Source organism: Rana temporaria, chromosome 1 (genome assembly GCF_905171775.1).
Source record: "Rana temporaria chromosome 1, aRanTem1.1, whole genome shotgun sequence".
NCBI lineage: Eukaryota > Metazoa > Chordata > Amphibia > Anura > Ranidae > Rana > Rana temporaria.
In genome coordinates, this window is record NC_053489.1 from 589,912,536 (window position 1) to 589,926,711 (window position 14,176).

General features: G+C 41.1%; 1 protein-coding gene across 1 annotated transcript; it reads right to left on the bottom strand.

Annotated features, from left to right (window-relative positions):
• Positions 1-613: 613 nt before the first annotated feature.
• On the bottom strand, positions 614-13,300 carry LOC120924276 (toll-like receptor 1). Its single transcript, XM_040335134.1, has 2 exons — positions 13,078-13,300; positions 614-3,075 (listed from the first exon to the last, which is right to left on the bottom strand). Exon 2 carries the CDS (start codon positions 3,038-3,040, stop codon positions 650-652), a length of 2,391 nt encoding a protein of 796 aa, XP_040191068.1. The 5' UTR covers positions 3,041-3,075; positions 13,078-13,300; the 3' UTR covers positions 614-649.
• Positions 13,301-14,176: the final 876 nt, after the last annotated feature.

The window sequence follows — 14,176 nt, forward strand, 5'->3', positions numbered from 1 at the left end:
ATCTCTTCAATGCAGAGGGGCATGATATACGAATGAATGAAGCCTTTATTTACATATGAATGCCACCGCTATTTACATATGAATGCTCCCGTTATTTACATATGAATGGATGTTATGTACATGTAAACACAGGGTCTGTATGGGTAGTGTGAATGAGCCCTTAGACTACTGTATCTTTTTTCATGAGAAATATGCAATATGACTGCTATTTAATCTCATTGCTCTTCAGAATTATTTTTTTATGATCACCACATAATTTTATACAGCTACGCCTGTTAACCATTTATCACCATTATGCTTTTAGTGCTCTGAGGCTTCCAAACCTCAGTTTATAAGACTGCCATAAAATTCAGAAATGTGTATGTTTAATTATTATTTTCTTTTTTTCTCAATACATTTTTTATTGTAAATAATAAAAAAAAAGCATTTGTACAATCATAATAACATTTAGACATGTACTTGAGCATAGTAACTTCAAAATAAGTATAACAAGTTGCAATATTAGAGCTTTCCGTCACACAAACCTTAGTTGAGGTCTTGATTTTTCAAGTATGTTTAATTCTTCATTATCTTTACAAAATATAATTTAGTCTTTTTAAAACAGGCAATTATATGGCCAAACAGTCTTGTTCATTGTTATAACTCTTCTTTACAGGTTATGTCCATCAGACTCTCTATGGTTGTGAAGTTCCGTCTCCTCTTCAAATAACTCCCCCTCTGGAACAGGAAGGTCTATTTGAATAGCTCCCCTGAGGTTAGCCCAAAAAAGGCCTTGTTTGGCTTTCTCCATTGGCCATTCCATGTAAGTCCTTTCCTTCATGAGTGCTTTTAATCTACTGTATTTGTCAGGAATAAGATATTGGGGTATTGGTTCTAGTAAAATGAGTATTAGGTTGTCTGAATTCTTGCCAAATAATGAATGCTGTGCAAAGTATAATTCATAATGACACCATTCACTTTGAAGAAAATTTGGAGAAAGGACAAAGATAGACTTGAAGCTTTTTTCTATGCAGCAGATGATATTTTCAACAATGGCTTTGCCTGGGATGAAGTCTCTTTCATGGAGACAAATTCTTATTGAGCTATCATCTTTTTCAAGGTTGGGCATCAAAAAGTTTCTTACCCAGTCACTGTCTTTTTGGCTATATGAGACAAAGGCATGGAAATGTTTGCTTTTATGGATCTCTGCTACATTAACCTGCCGTACCCTATATTTTCCTCTCAGCCACTGAAAAATCATTCTCAAATACCAAGGTACATCAAAATATTTACACGTAAAAACTATGGAAAATACCACAATCAATACTGAACCCACAACAATGCCTATTAAAAGGTATACATTACATGATACCTCAGAAAGATGGAAGTCATTAAGAATGATTCCTCTAAATTCTTCAGGAAGTTCACAATTATAGGATGATGGCCACCCCAACATTTCTCCTTTAAATGCCTGGATAGCGCTAACAAATGCTCGCATTTCACAATTACAAACAAATTTATTGTTTATAGCACTCACTGTCTTTACATTTCGACAGCTCTGGAAGAAATCACCCGATGGAGAGAATATGACATTGTTATCTATGTTTAGGACCCTCAAATTCTTGCTTATGTGTCTACAATCTGGTATATTGCTTAGCTGGTTTAATGCAAGATATATTTCTTTTAATGCTCTTAACAATTTAATGTCTTTAGAAATACTTTTTATCTGGTTTCGGGAAAGATCCAGTATTTCAACATTATTTGGCAGACATTTGAAAACTGAATCTGTTAGCTTGTTTCTGGACAGATTTAGGAAGACCAGACTTTCTGACCATTCACAGCGTACATTGTGATCATAATAAAGAGAATTAAAGCTCACATCTAGATGGAGCAGAGAATCCATAGTTGAAGTCATTGAGCTTAAGCTCAGAAGCCTCTCTAGTCGGTTATTGTGTAAGTTTAGATACTGCAAAACTAGAAGAGATCTACATTGTTGAAAAATACCATCGGTAATTCCGTTATTTGCAAAGTTTAGAAACTGGAAAATGCTTGGTAATTTTGGACAAACGAAGTATGTAAGATCTGCATTGGATAGAGTCAAATTGCCGACAAACATTTCTGAAAAAATGGGCAACGGATGTTCATAAAATTCAAACACTAGAGACATAACATTTTCAATATGTAAAGATTCTATTGAACCTTTCGAGACATCAATGGGTTCATACTCAAAATCTCCTATGACTGTGTACCCATAAATGAAGAGACGTTTAACTGAGGACTTCCAGAAACCTTCCAGAAACCTACTCATGGCACTCCATGGCATTGTAAAATTGCTAAGAATTAGAGTTGATATGTTTGAGTTTTTGGTAATAAAAGCCATCTGCCCCACAGGGCACGGTATACATTGAATTTGAGAGATTTCCAGAGTTATTGTTGATTTAAAGGCATCATACAGCAAGAAAATGGAGATGTGGATAATTTTGGGTAAAATAATATGTATCTTCTCAGTATTCAGTAGCCTTAGACTACCAGGTTCATATTCTTGCAATTCTTCAAGTGCCAGAAACACACTTTTCAATTCATGGAGTGCAATATTTGCAAAATCATTTCTTTCAATCCTTTTACTGCTCAATCCAAGGTGTTCCAACTTTGTCAAGTATCCAAATTCCTTGCAAAGATCCATTGTTTCAAAATTATTGTAGGGCATATTTAGTTGTTTTATGTCTTTAATAAATTGTAATGAGCTACAGTTTATAATGTGTAGTCTGTTGTGTGAAATGTCTAGATGTTCTAGAATGGTATTAAACTTGAACACTGAAAAGTCTATCTCTTCTAGAAGGTTATGAGACAGGTCCACTCTCTGTAAATTGGTGTATAATTTGAAATCACTTTCTTGAAGGTTGCGAATATTGCACTGACGTAAATCCAGCTGCGTGACCAAAGATGGATTGATGTGTAGTTGGGATCCAGTACATACGTTACCAAAGCTGCTTGGCAGAAACAGGAATGTCAGAAGCAAAGATAGACAGAACACTTTTGATATTATTGCGCTCTTTTTCATTATGTTGGTTGTTCCTTGTTCTTGAACCTGTGAACCTGTGAAGAATTAATCCATCAGTATGTGTGGAAAACAGTGATACCTATGTCAATATAGTTTAAATATTGGTCTATACGGACAACAGTGATAGTCTTGATTGGACACTGCATTGCCGAAGAACCCTGAGCTGGTTTCAATCTATGCCCTCTCTCCCTAAGATGTCATTCTATTCAAGCTGAATTTCCCAACTATTTGCAAATTCTACATTGCTAAAAATCTAGGTTGTATGACGCTATATAAGGGGAATTTTGATGAAGAGTTTTAAGTGATATTAGATAACATAATTTAATTAAACTCTAAAGTATCCATGATTAACTGACATTTAGGTTGACTAAAGTGTTAATTTTGACATCAAATTTTGATTTAATTTTAGTCATAGTCTAAAATGCTATATTTTAGTTTTAGTCGTATTTTAGTTATCTGAATTGTTTTAGTTTTAGTCGTGATTTAGTCGACTAAAATCTCCTACATTTTAGTCAACTAAATTCATTTTAGTCTACTAAAATCTAAAGGGTTTCGTTAAATTGCAATGCATTATTTAATCACTTCAATACCTGGCATTTTCACCCCCTTCCTGCTAAGGCCAATTTTCAGCTTTCAGCGCTTTAACATTTTGAATGACAATTGCGCGATCAAGGGGTTAAATGTGTTGACTAGGGAGTGATTCCAACTGTAGGGGGATGGGACTGACTAGGGGAGGAGACCGATCAGTGTTCCTATATGCTAAGACACACAGATCCACGTTCCTGCTCTGTCACAAGAACGTGCATGGGCTCCTCGGTGATGCGGTGAGTGGGTGTGCGTGCCCCCTATGCCGCCGGGAAGCCGAGGACGTCATAAGACGCCCGCCTAGGATGGGAGATACCATCTGCGGACATCATATGACTATAGGCGTGGAAGGAAGTGGTTAAGCTTTTCTCTAGAATTTCCAAACTCATTTTATACTCCTGGAGCAAAAATCTAATAACATGTTATTATTTATGGTATTAAAGTGATGGTAAACGATCACCTTGTAAAACAACCCATTCAGTTTGAAATAGAAATGAAAGGCAAAACATTTGCGTATAGATATAAAAAAACATTATAAATACCTTTTTATCCCTTTTTTATAATTTTATATAATGATCACATTCCCTCTGTTCTTAGCTGCATAAGAGCTGGGGGGGGGGGGAGCAGCAGCACACTGAGCTTCCCAGTGAGTGGTTGTGCGGGGGGTGTCAGAACAAGTCTGATCATTGGAGGAGAGCAGTTTAAGTTCCCAGAACAGCTAGAGAACTAACCACTGCAGTCCGCTCTCTGTTGACATCACAGAAATCAGTGCAGGCACTGCGTCATTCCGACAATGGGAGTCTGGATCCGCCAAGTGCCTGGACTGATACCCATCTCAGCCTCTCAGCAAGCCACTGAGAGAATGAGACGGCCATTCCCAGCCCCTCCACAGCTCAGCACTCCATTGAGCGTGGAGGAACAGAGCGGAGAGCTGCTGATTTACAGTCAGCAGTTCTCTGCTCAGGGAGCTGTGAAAACCAAGCCATCAGCAATGTTCGATCACTCAGTTCTCAGTGTAGAGACACTGCATGAGCATCCACCTAGGTAAGTATGATGGAGGAAAAAACAAAACAAATCCATAATTCCCTTTTAATGTTTGAACATGCACTAAAGACATAGATTGAACCATTATGATATATAACCAGTGTTAATTTTGACATCAAAATACAATTTAGTTTTAGTCATAGACTTTTGACTAAAATGTAATTTTGTTTTTTGTTGTATTTTAGTCATTCGATTTGTTTTAATTTTATTGTTTATTTTTTGGCTATTTGTTCCTAAGATGAATATGTCCAGTTACAGCCTAGAGTTTTTATATCTTGATTATGGTGCTCAGTAATAAAGGATTTTCCCCAAGCAGCTCATTTGCAACTCACTTGCATGGTATTATTTCCCATACACATTTCCATACGTTAAGCTGAATTAACACTTGTACTTTCTCTTCTTTAGTTATACTGGAAATAATGATGTTGTCAGTAAATTCTCTGTTCAATTTGCAATCTGCCCGACCTTGTCCTATATTCTTTATTATTGGGTCAATTTATTTGTGGCCTGATGGATTTTATTTTTTCTATTTACTTCTTAACACTTAATTCAATAAAAAAAATAAAAAATAATGCCTTCCCCCTCCAACCGGTGATGTTAACGGCCAAAATACCACTTGCCTGTTTACTACCACATTGTTCCATGGTCATTTGCAGGCCTATGGGGAAGATTAATGGTAGATTAGAACAAATGAGTCCCTAGTTTATAATTCACTTTTTAAAATAATAAAAAAGATGAAACATTTGTTGAAAGAGAAGCAGTGAGCTTTAATGATGAAGAAAAGTAGATAAAGTTTGTGAAAGGCAGCAATGGGGAAAATTAGGAATTCAGCTGGATTTTAGACTTCAAGGTTGTGGTTTCTGTTTCTTTAATAACTAACTTTTCCTTGGAGTGAGTGGGGAATTTGTGCATTTGTGGAGATTGTCCTCACATCCTGTTTGGTCGCCAAGACACAAAGGAGTTGATTTACTGAAACTGGAGAGTGCAAAATCTGGTGCTGCACTGCATAGAAACCAATCAGCTTCCAGGTTTTATTGCCAAAAGTTAATTAAACAAGCTGAAGTTAGAAGCTGATTGGCTACCATGCACAGCTGCACCACATTTTGTTCTCGCCAAATTTAGTGAATAAACCCTATTGTGAATAAAGTCATGGGAAAACTAAACTCTGGGAAAAGTCCTCCCTTGTAGTGGGGCTGCTAGGGTTAAAGGGGTTGTAAAGGTAAACAAAATTTCCCTAAATAGCTTCCTTTACCTTAGTGCAGTCCTCCTTCACTTACCTCATCCTTCCATTTTGCTTTTAAATGTCCTTATTTCTTCTGAAAAATCCTCACTTCCTGTTCTTCTTTCTGTAACTCCACACAGTAATGCAAGGCTTTCTCCCTGGTGTGGAGTGTCATGCTCCCCCCTCCCTTGGACTACAGAATAGTCAGGACGCTCTCTACGTTGCAGATACAGAAAGGAGCTGTGTGTTAGTGGGCGTCCTGACTCTCCTGTAGTATAACATCTTTTTAATTTTAAAGCAACAACAACAAAAAAATCCTTTACTATCACTTTAAGGTTTTCACATCAAGGGGCATTTTATTATCTGGACTTAAAGTGGTTGTAAACCCTTTACAACCACTTTATGCAACAGTTAAAGGGGTTGTAAAGGTAAATGTTTTTTCACCTTAATGCATCCTATGCATTAAGGTGAAAAAACATCCGATGGTACTGGCCCCCCCCGAACCCCCGTTTTACTTACCTGACCCCTCGAAAGTCCCGCACGCGTCCACGTGATCCTCTTTGGTTCCCAGCCTGGCTGTTGATTGGCTAGGCTGGAAGGATTGATAGCAGCGCAGCCATTGGCTGGCGCTGCTGGCAATCACAGCGGATGACGCGGCGCGCCGGGGGGGGGGCGAGTCATACAGTCGGTGGCTATGGCAGCCGCTGTATCACGGGAGCGCGCTCGCAAAAGCTTTCCACCATGCTCGCTCGCATGAAGGTGGAAAGCTTTTGCGAGGAGGAGCCGAGACAGCCGCCGAGGGACCCCAGAAGACAGCGTTCACAAAGTGTGTGTTTTTAAAAGCTTTCACAAAGTCAGAAACAGCTAAGGGTATACATATACTAAATAAAGAAAAGTGAAATGAGTAACCTATTGTAAAGTAATAATAAAAATCAAAGCTGTTTACAGTAAAACCTGTTTAAAGTGTCACTAAGCCCACATCATAAAAAAACTAGCCATAAATGGTGTATTTCATGCTGTTTATACTCACTCAGTCACTATGGGGTTTGTTTTCTGTTTTCTGGGAAAAAAAAACTGGTTGATCCTGCTGCCCTCCATCACCACTTTATGTTCCCAATTCAGCTAGGGAGGATTTTACAGCTGTAGTGGCAACTCTGCGCATGCTCAGTTTTAAGTGAGCTTCTATGCTGAGCATTTCCTCCCTATCACACCTTTGCCTCACACATGTAGGCGTATACATAGTGGTAAATGACAGTTTATTCTCACTCTTCTCTATGCTCACTAACCAGCTAAACACAATGGGGGACGGGATATTACATATTGATTGATGGTGGCTCTACCTCCCTCTTATTTTAAGACACAGGCTGGAGGGGCGTGACACAGGGCAAGCCTGTGACTGGCACAAATCCGCGCACACCATGTTATTTATACGAAATAATAAAGATTTGATTTCAAAAATATTTTTTCGTATGCCAATTTAAAACAGTTTATTGATATTATTTATTTATTTTTACTCTGTATTCCAAAGGCTGTTTTTTTTAACACGTGACCTTCAGCAGAGCACTTGAAGCTCCTCCTGCTTATATTTCCTTGCAGACAGGCTAGGAAAGATCTGGGTCATGTGACAGCTGTATATTGATTAAGACAGAGCCTTTGGAGTCAGGCTGCACATGCTCAGTTTGGTGTGTATTGCTAAAGAGGTTTTTTTCATGGGAGAGAGCTTGTGATCAGCGCAGGACCAATTGCACCTGTAGCGCCCCCTTACTTCCAGTATGGGCACTAGGCTAAAGTTAGTGAGGAATGGGAGAGTTATTTTTGCTCCCATTCACAATTTGTCAAATTTGGGCTGCTGTCATTCCAGAAATGTCCTGTAGGTCAGCCTGCGCTCCAGGGGTGTTGTTTCCACCCCTGGGCGACAGGTGGTGCTAGAGGGGTTCTGGCAGAGCCACTTTTCCCCAGCAGCCAATTAGAGGAGTTTTCCCTCGCGGAGCATTCTGGGGAGGGGTATATCTGTGGCAGACACCATCTTTATTGGTTCTTCTCACGCGTTCCAGGTGCGGCATCCACCTTTAGGGTGCGCGCATCCAACGGACCCCGGCGATGGCCTTCCAGGCCGGGGTCAAATGCTACGCGGAGCTTTATATTGGCGAGAGGGGCCCCAGTGACTTGCTGGGTCCCCCGCTCTACTGAGAAGATCCCAGGCTGTGTGCCGTTCGATTGGGGGGTCGGCTTGAGGAGAACCCGGAGGCAGGTTGTCCAACAGAGCTTGAACGAACCATCGGGGATCTGGTGACCGGAATGCTGACAGGTACGCTTTGCTGTCATCTGGTGACCTAAGCTTAAATCTACTGGGAGGATTCGCTCAATTCGTCCATTTAGCTCATCCAAAGTAATAGGCCTGTGGCAGAGGCCCTAGAGCCGGGTCTGTGAGAGAGATCTGTTCCTCCCAGCAATCTAAAGTGACACTTCGGCTGCCAGGCTAGTGGCAGGAGTCTGTCCAGGGGCACTTCACCCACTCTGGCTAGAGTGGCGACGAACTGCAATTTGATACTACTGAGAGCAGGATTGCTCGGTTCATATCCAGGCCTGATACTGCAAGGTTCTCCCTCTTGCTTCATCAACCTTTTCTTCCTATTTGATGTTGATGTTGGCCGTGTTGGCCTGGAAATAAAGCATTGGAAAACCTTTATTCATTGTCTGTACATTCGCTCACTACTCTGTTCTCCAACTGCACCCCTAGACAACACTAAGGTAACTTAATACGCCGCTCCCAACAACAAATCAGCGGCTCCTGCAGGGGTAGCGCTACACACCCATATACTGCAAACCTCAACGGACACAAAGGTTATAATATCTCAGTGCTATCTTATGCTCCTATATGCGCTTTTAGAGGAATTCTCTATGAAACCAGCGGCCCAGTGGGAGGCAGACTTAGGTCCCATTACAGGAGAGCAATGGGAAGGGGCCCTTCAAGCTGTTAACACTTGTTAACCTGGAAAAATATATATACCAACATAGGGGGTATCCTGAGAAAATTTGACAGACTATGGCCCACATTGGTTTGACACACAAGGAATTAGTTTTTAGAGAACTGGTACAGATAAGTCTGCTCAGATGCTTATAGACATAGTGGGTGCCCGGAGATATGATTGCCTGTGTAATATATCACATTGTAAGCAAAAAGCGGGAATGATATGGCTGCCATTACAATGGCAAGGGTTCGCAGTATCTCACCATATGGAATTTAACACTGTATGTGCCAAGCAATAAATGCTTAATGTCACCTGCCTAGTGTAAGGTATGACTGATGTTTATGTAAGGCCCCTTTCACACTGGGGCGGGAGGTGCGGTGGCGGTATAGCCCCGCTAAAAATAGCGGCGCTATACCGTTGGAATTGCCGCAGGATTCGGCCGCTAGCGGTGCGGTATTAACCCCCGCTAGCGGCCGAAAAAGGGCACATCTGCAGAGGCGCATTGCGGGTGGTATTACAGCGGTTTGCCATTGTTTCAAACGGGAAGGAGCGGTGAAGGAGCGGTATACACACCGCTCCTCTCACCGCTCCAAAGATGCTGCTTGCAGAAGATTTTTTTCTCTCCCGCCAGTGCATCGCCTCGGTGTGAAAGCCCTCGGGCTTTCACATTGAGAATGCTGGGCAGGAGTTTTTCAGGCGGTATTTTGGCGCTATTTTTAGCGCTAAACCGTCTGAAAAACTCCTCATTGTGTAAGAGGCCTAATTGATTTCTCAATGTCAGATCGAAGTGTGATGTAATGTTTTGTTTGGTTTTGCTTCATTTTTCTTGCGCAATAGAAACCTTGTGATTTAAAAAAACAAACAAAAAAGATACAGTTTATACTTAGCTACAGAGCGCTGTCAGTTTTTGGTTCTTCTCAGTTCTCCAGCATTCAATCCAATGCTATCTGACAGCAACACAGTTGAGCTTGGACCATATCATTGTGCCTTTTGTTTCATACATATACTAACATGGTGGATTTACAGCTTTTAGCGCCTGGAACCCAGTTTTGTCATTCCTTTATATTGTATGCATGTGCTACACTGCCAAACTGTTTAAGCACAAATTAGAGCATATCACTTGAGAAAAAAAAATTATCTTTGAAAAGAGTAGAGAAGGATGTACTGGTAGCCATTGTTGTTGAGAAAAAATTAAGGGGAAATCCCAAAATTTTACAGTTGTTCCCAGAAAGATGGGTGAAGAAATTTTCTAATAGGAACACTTGCTCCAGGCACACTGGAATATGGTAGATTTCCAACAATTTTCTATTGCGTTGATGGGACAGGAAGTGAAAGGTAATTCTCCCCAGGGTACACAGCCAGCGGAGAAATAACCTGGCAAGTGGTTTGACCCACTTCTACTCTATACACAATTTAACATATTTTTTTCGTTTTGACCATACATACTCTTTAAGAACTGATACATTTTTAGCCATTACATACAATGCAATTGTGAACTGTCAAGTGACCGAACGCAGAGTGGAAGCAGTGAAGAATGTAAAGCAGCACAGAAAAGTCGTAGGAGCCGCTGGATAGGAGGATGGACACTCTGTTCTTTGCCTTAACCTTCTTACGAACCTCAGCCCTTCTGAAACACCAGGTTAAGTGTACAAACATACAATATCACAGGAGACCACTGGAAGTAATATTTAGTACCCAATACTAGTGCTATATCAAAGAAAACAGGCACCAAACTAAGTAGTAAAGGAAAACTTAAAGGAGTTGTAAAGGAAAAAAAACATTTGCCTAAAATTACCGTATTTATCGGCATATACGCGCACTTTTTTCCCCTTAAAATAAGGGGAAAATCATGGGTGCGCGATATACGCCGAAACCCGCTTCCCGCGCTGTGTTTGAACGCCGCCGCCGACATATACCGAGCGCAGTACACTCGGGTACACTCGGCCAGGCGCAGGAAGTGGGGATCGTCTCAACAACAGCGCGGGAGAAGCGGGGAGGACAGCACTGAGGCCGCAGACGGACGCCGGACTGGACAAGGCCGCCGATGGACGCCGGGCAAGACACCGACGAGGGGCATTCAAACTGTAAGTATTTTCTTTTTTTTCAGGAAATTTTCCTTCCAGGTTAGGGGTGCGCGCTATACGGCGGTGCGCGCTTTACCCCGATAAATACGGTAATGTCTGCAAGGTAGACAGATAGAATAGTGTAATGATTCTGTTAAAAAACGAGTAAATACCTATTAAATTCCTTCATCTATATCACCTCCGGCATTGTAGTTTCTGTTCTCTCATTCACTTCCCGGTTTGCATCGCTCGTTCATGTAAGAACTACATTACCCAGTATGAATTGCGGCACGCCCAGTAATTCACACCTCCTTGAAGTCTCTAACATGTAGAGAGCGTCCTGCCACACAGATGTAGTTCCCAGGAGGGGGCGAGCACGTTACTGACCACCGCAGTACAGGGCCGTCTTAATAGCATCTTGCGCCCCTGGGCAAAGTAATGCTCTGGGGCCCCTATAATGATGACAGTGCAGGTAAACAGACATCAAGTAGGTAGGAGGCAGACTGCCTCCCCTGTGTATCTATCACTCTCAGTGCCATCACGGTGGTCAGTAAAATCAGACAAGCAGGAAGTGAACAGAACAGAGAAGAAATAGAGCAACTTCTGAGCAAAAACGAACAATGAGGAAGTCATTGTGCATCCCTGTGCATCTTATTATTCACCAACACTGATATTGTTGTTGTATTTTCATAAGATATTGCCCAACAGGGCATATTTGTTTTCACTAGCGCTGCACTTTCTTTTCATATTTATTTTCAATGAGGAAGTGAAAAGAGGAATGTCTGCAGGTAAAGGATGCTTATTATGAAAAAAAAAAAAAGTTCCTTTACAACCCCTTTAACATATTGTCACCCATTGTGGCTGGTAACTAGGCAAGCATAAAATGGATTATCAATGGTAACAACACAATTTATCATACAGAGTGATTAACAGTAAAGACTAGGCATAAGATGACATTTGATGTCTAGATCAGTATAAACAGTATAAAGGTCACCTCAAGTACAGCAGTGAGCAGTAGTAAAGTTTAATCTACTGAATGCTAAAACTATACTGCCAGAGCACATTTATCAACGGGACAAATTTTGTTTTGTTTTCGTCCTGGAAGGCCACATTCCTCTACGCTTCCCTTAGTTTAGTTGTAATAGTTCAATCTATCAAGGGCATGTCTCCAGTACTCCAGCTCTATAGATACGAATGTCTGTAGTTCACTTCTATGTATCATTGCATTTTTGGATGGCAAAAGTTCTACTTTGTCAGTTCTTGCTGTTCTGTACCTGTATACCCATTTAAGCATTTGGAATTTCTTTGTCTTGCCCCCCCTTGGGATAAATAAAGATTAATTATTTAAAAAAATTGTGTTGATAGGATGCCATTCTGAATGGGCATTTGCTGATGGACGTGCATTGTAGTGCAGCACAGCATGTGGCAATATGTTGTGGCTCTCTGCCAAAAAATAGTGTATGTGCCGAAGTTGGTACTCTGCCGAACTACAATGCACATGCATCCCAAAATGTATTGGGGTGCCATTTCGATTGAATTGAACTGCATTGTATCAGCTCATTTATTGTGTATCGTCATACACTGGATTAGCAACGATTTGGCTTGATTTTTTGCATAACCCTGTATGCCCAAAAAATCTCAGAATTTCTCCTCAACTAAAACCTTATAAATTGTGCATGAGCATTAATATATATATATATATATATATATATATATATATATATATATTTTAAAAGCATCATTATAATTATTATTGTTATTACTACTACAACTATTATTATTTTTTTACAAGCACCGGTTCCTAGTAGCGTACTATCTATGCTGACAGCTCACCCGCTGCCTGCCCGTGATTTAGGCATACTTTGTGTTAAGAGATCAATTACATGATGTCACAATTAACACTTTGTTGCAGTAATAGTTAGCCAGAGGGCCCCATAAAAATGTTGCTATTATAGTTAAATGCCTTGTAATAACCTTTGCAAACTGACTTTAACATCGACTTTATCTTAACAATATATACAATAATAGCACTATAATAGCACACCACTATTTAAAGAGCAGAGTAAAGTACAATTAGGGGTCAGAAAAATTGAAGGCACACATCAAATCCCAGGCCTAGTATACAAGCATACAATGAAGTGTGTCAGGTACCTTGCCGTGCAGTCTCGTGGTTAAATCTGCATTCTTCAGAAACAATAACACTACCCTGAGTTCAGTATTTGTATTCACAAAATCCTGTTTCGATTCATTTTGTGGCGTTACATTCCTGCGCTGTGTGTGTTTCAGACGTGCACATCCTTTACTCAGCCAGTCCTCAGTAAACGTCTCACAATCTTTCAAAAACACTCCCATTGCATAATATCCCTTCTTTATATGTGAAACCCAACCAAACCTCAGTGAGAACTTCCTGGTGTTTTGTAAAGCCTGGCTGTATTATTTATAGTATAAGACGACAACTCACTATTACCTGAGGTCAGATTCGTCACGTCAGAACATTATGCCATGTAATTTTAACATCCAAGTCATCTATTAACTGGCTTTTTATAGTCAAAACATTACCTTTTCACAATCTAGGCATTTTTTCCGGGTTCACAAGCATGGCTGGATTTTTGTAAAACCAACATAGGTCATGGTCTAAAGCTGCAAAGCTTTCAAGGCGGCCTACCTACACATCATACCGATGAATGTCTTTAACGCATTGCCATGCATAATAAATGGCTTCAGGCTGCCAAAATCTTCTCGTTCTTACCGGCCCAGTACAGTTTGTGTATTTTTGTTGGTGGAATACTGTGTGCTTTCGCTTAAGTAGATGTAAGCCCTAACTTGCTAAAGCGCTATATATCATATTATTGACTGCAGAGCCATCCACAGTGCAACCCAAAGTGTTCCCCTTCCCCAGCCACCTGAAAAGTTCTCCAGCCCTGTGCAGAGCACTCAGCCTTCCACAGTGCCCCCAGGCTGTAGCCTCCAGCAGAGCCCATAATGCCAATTTCCCACAATACTGCCCAGCCCAGGGATGGACTGACCATTGGGACTACAGGGAGTTTCCCGGTGGGCCGATAGCTCAGTGGGCCTGACAGAGGACCACCGCTCCAACTCCGCTCGTCTGTCTCTCCCTTTCCGCAGCGCTCACCTCCTCTCCCTCCCTGCAGCGCTCACCTGGGGGGGAACAGAGAAGCGGGGGAGGACCAGAGGAGCAGGGACAATGACAGAGGAGCATGGGGGAGGGGACAGACAGCTGACTCAACAG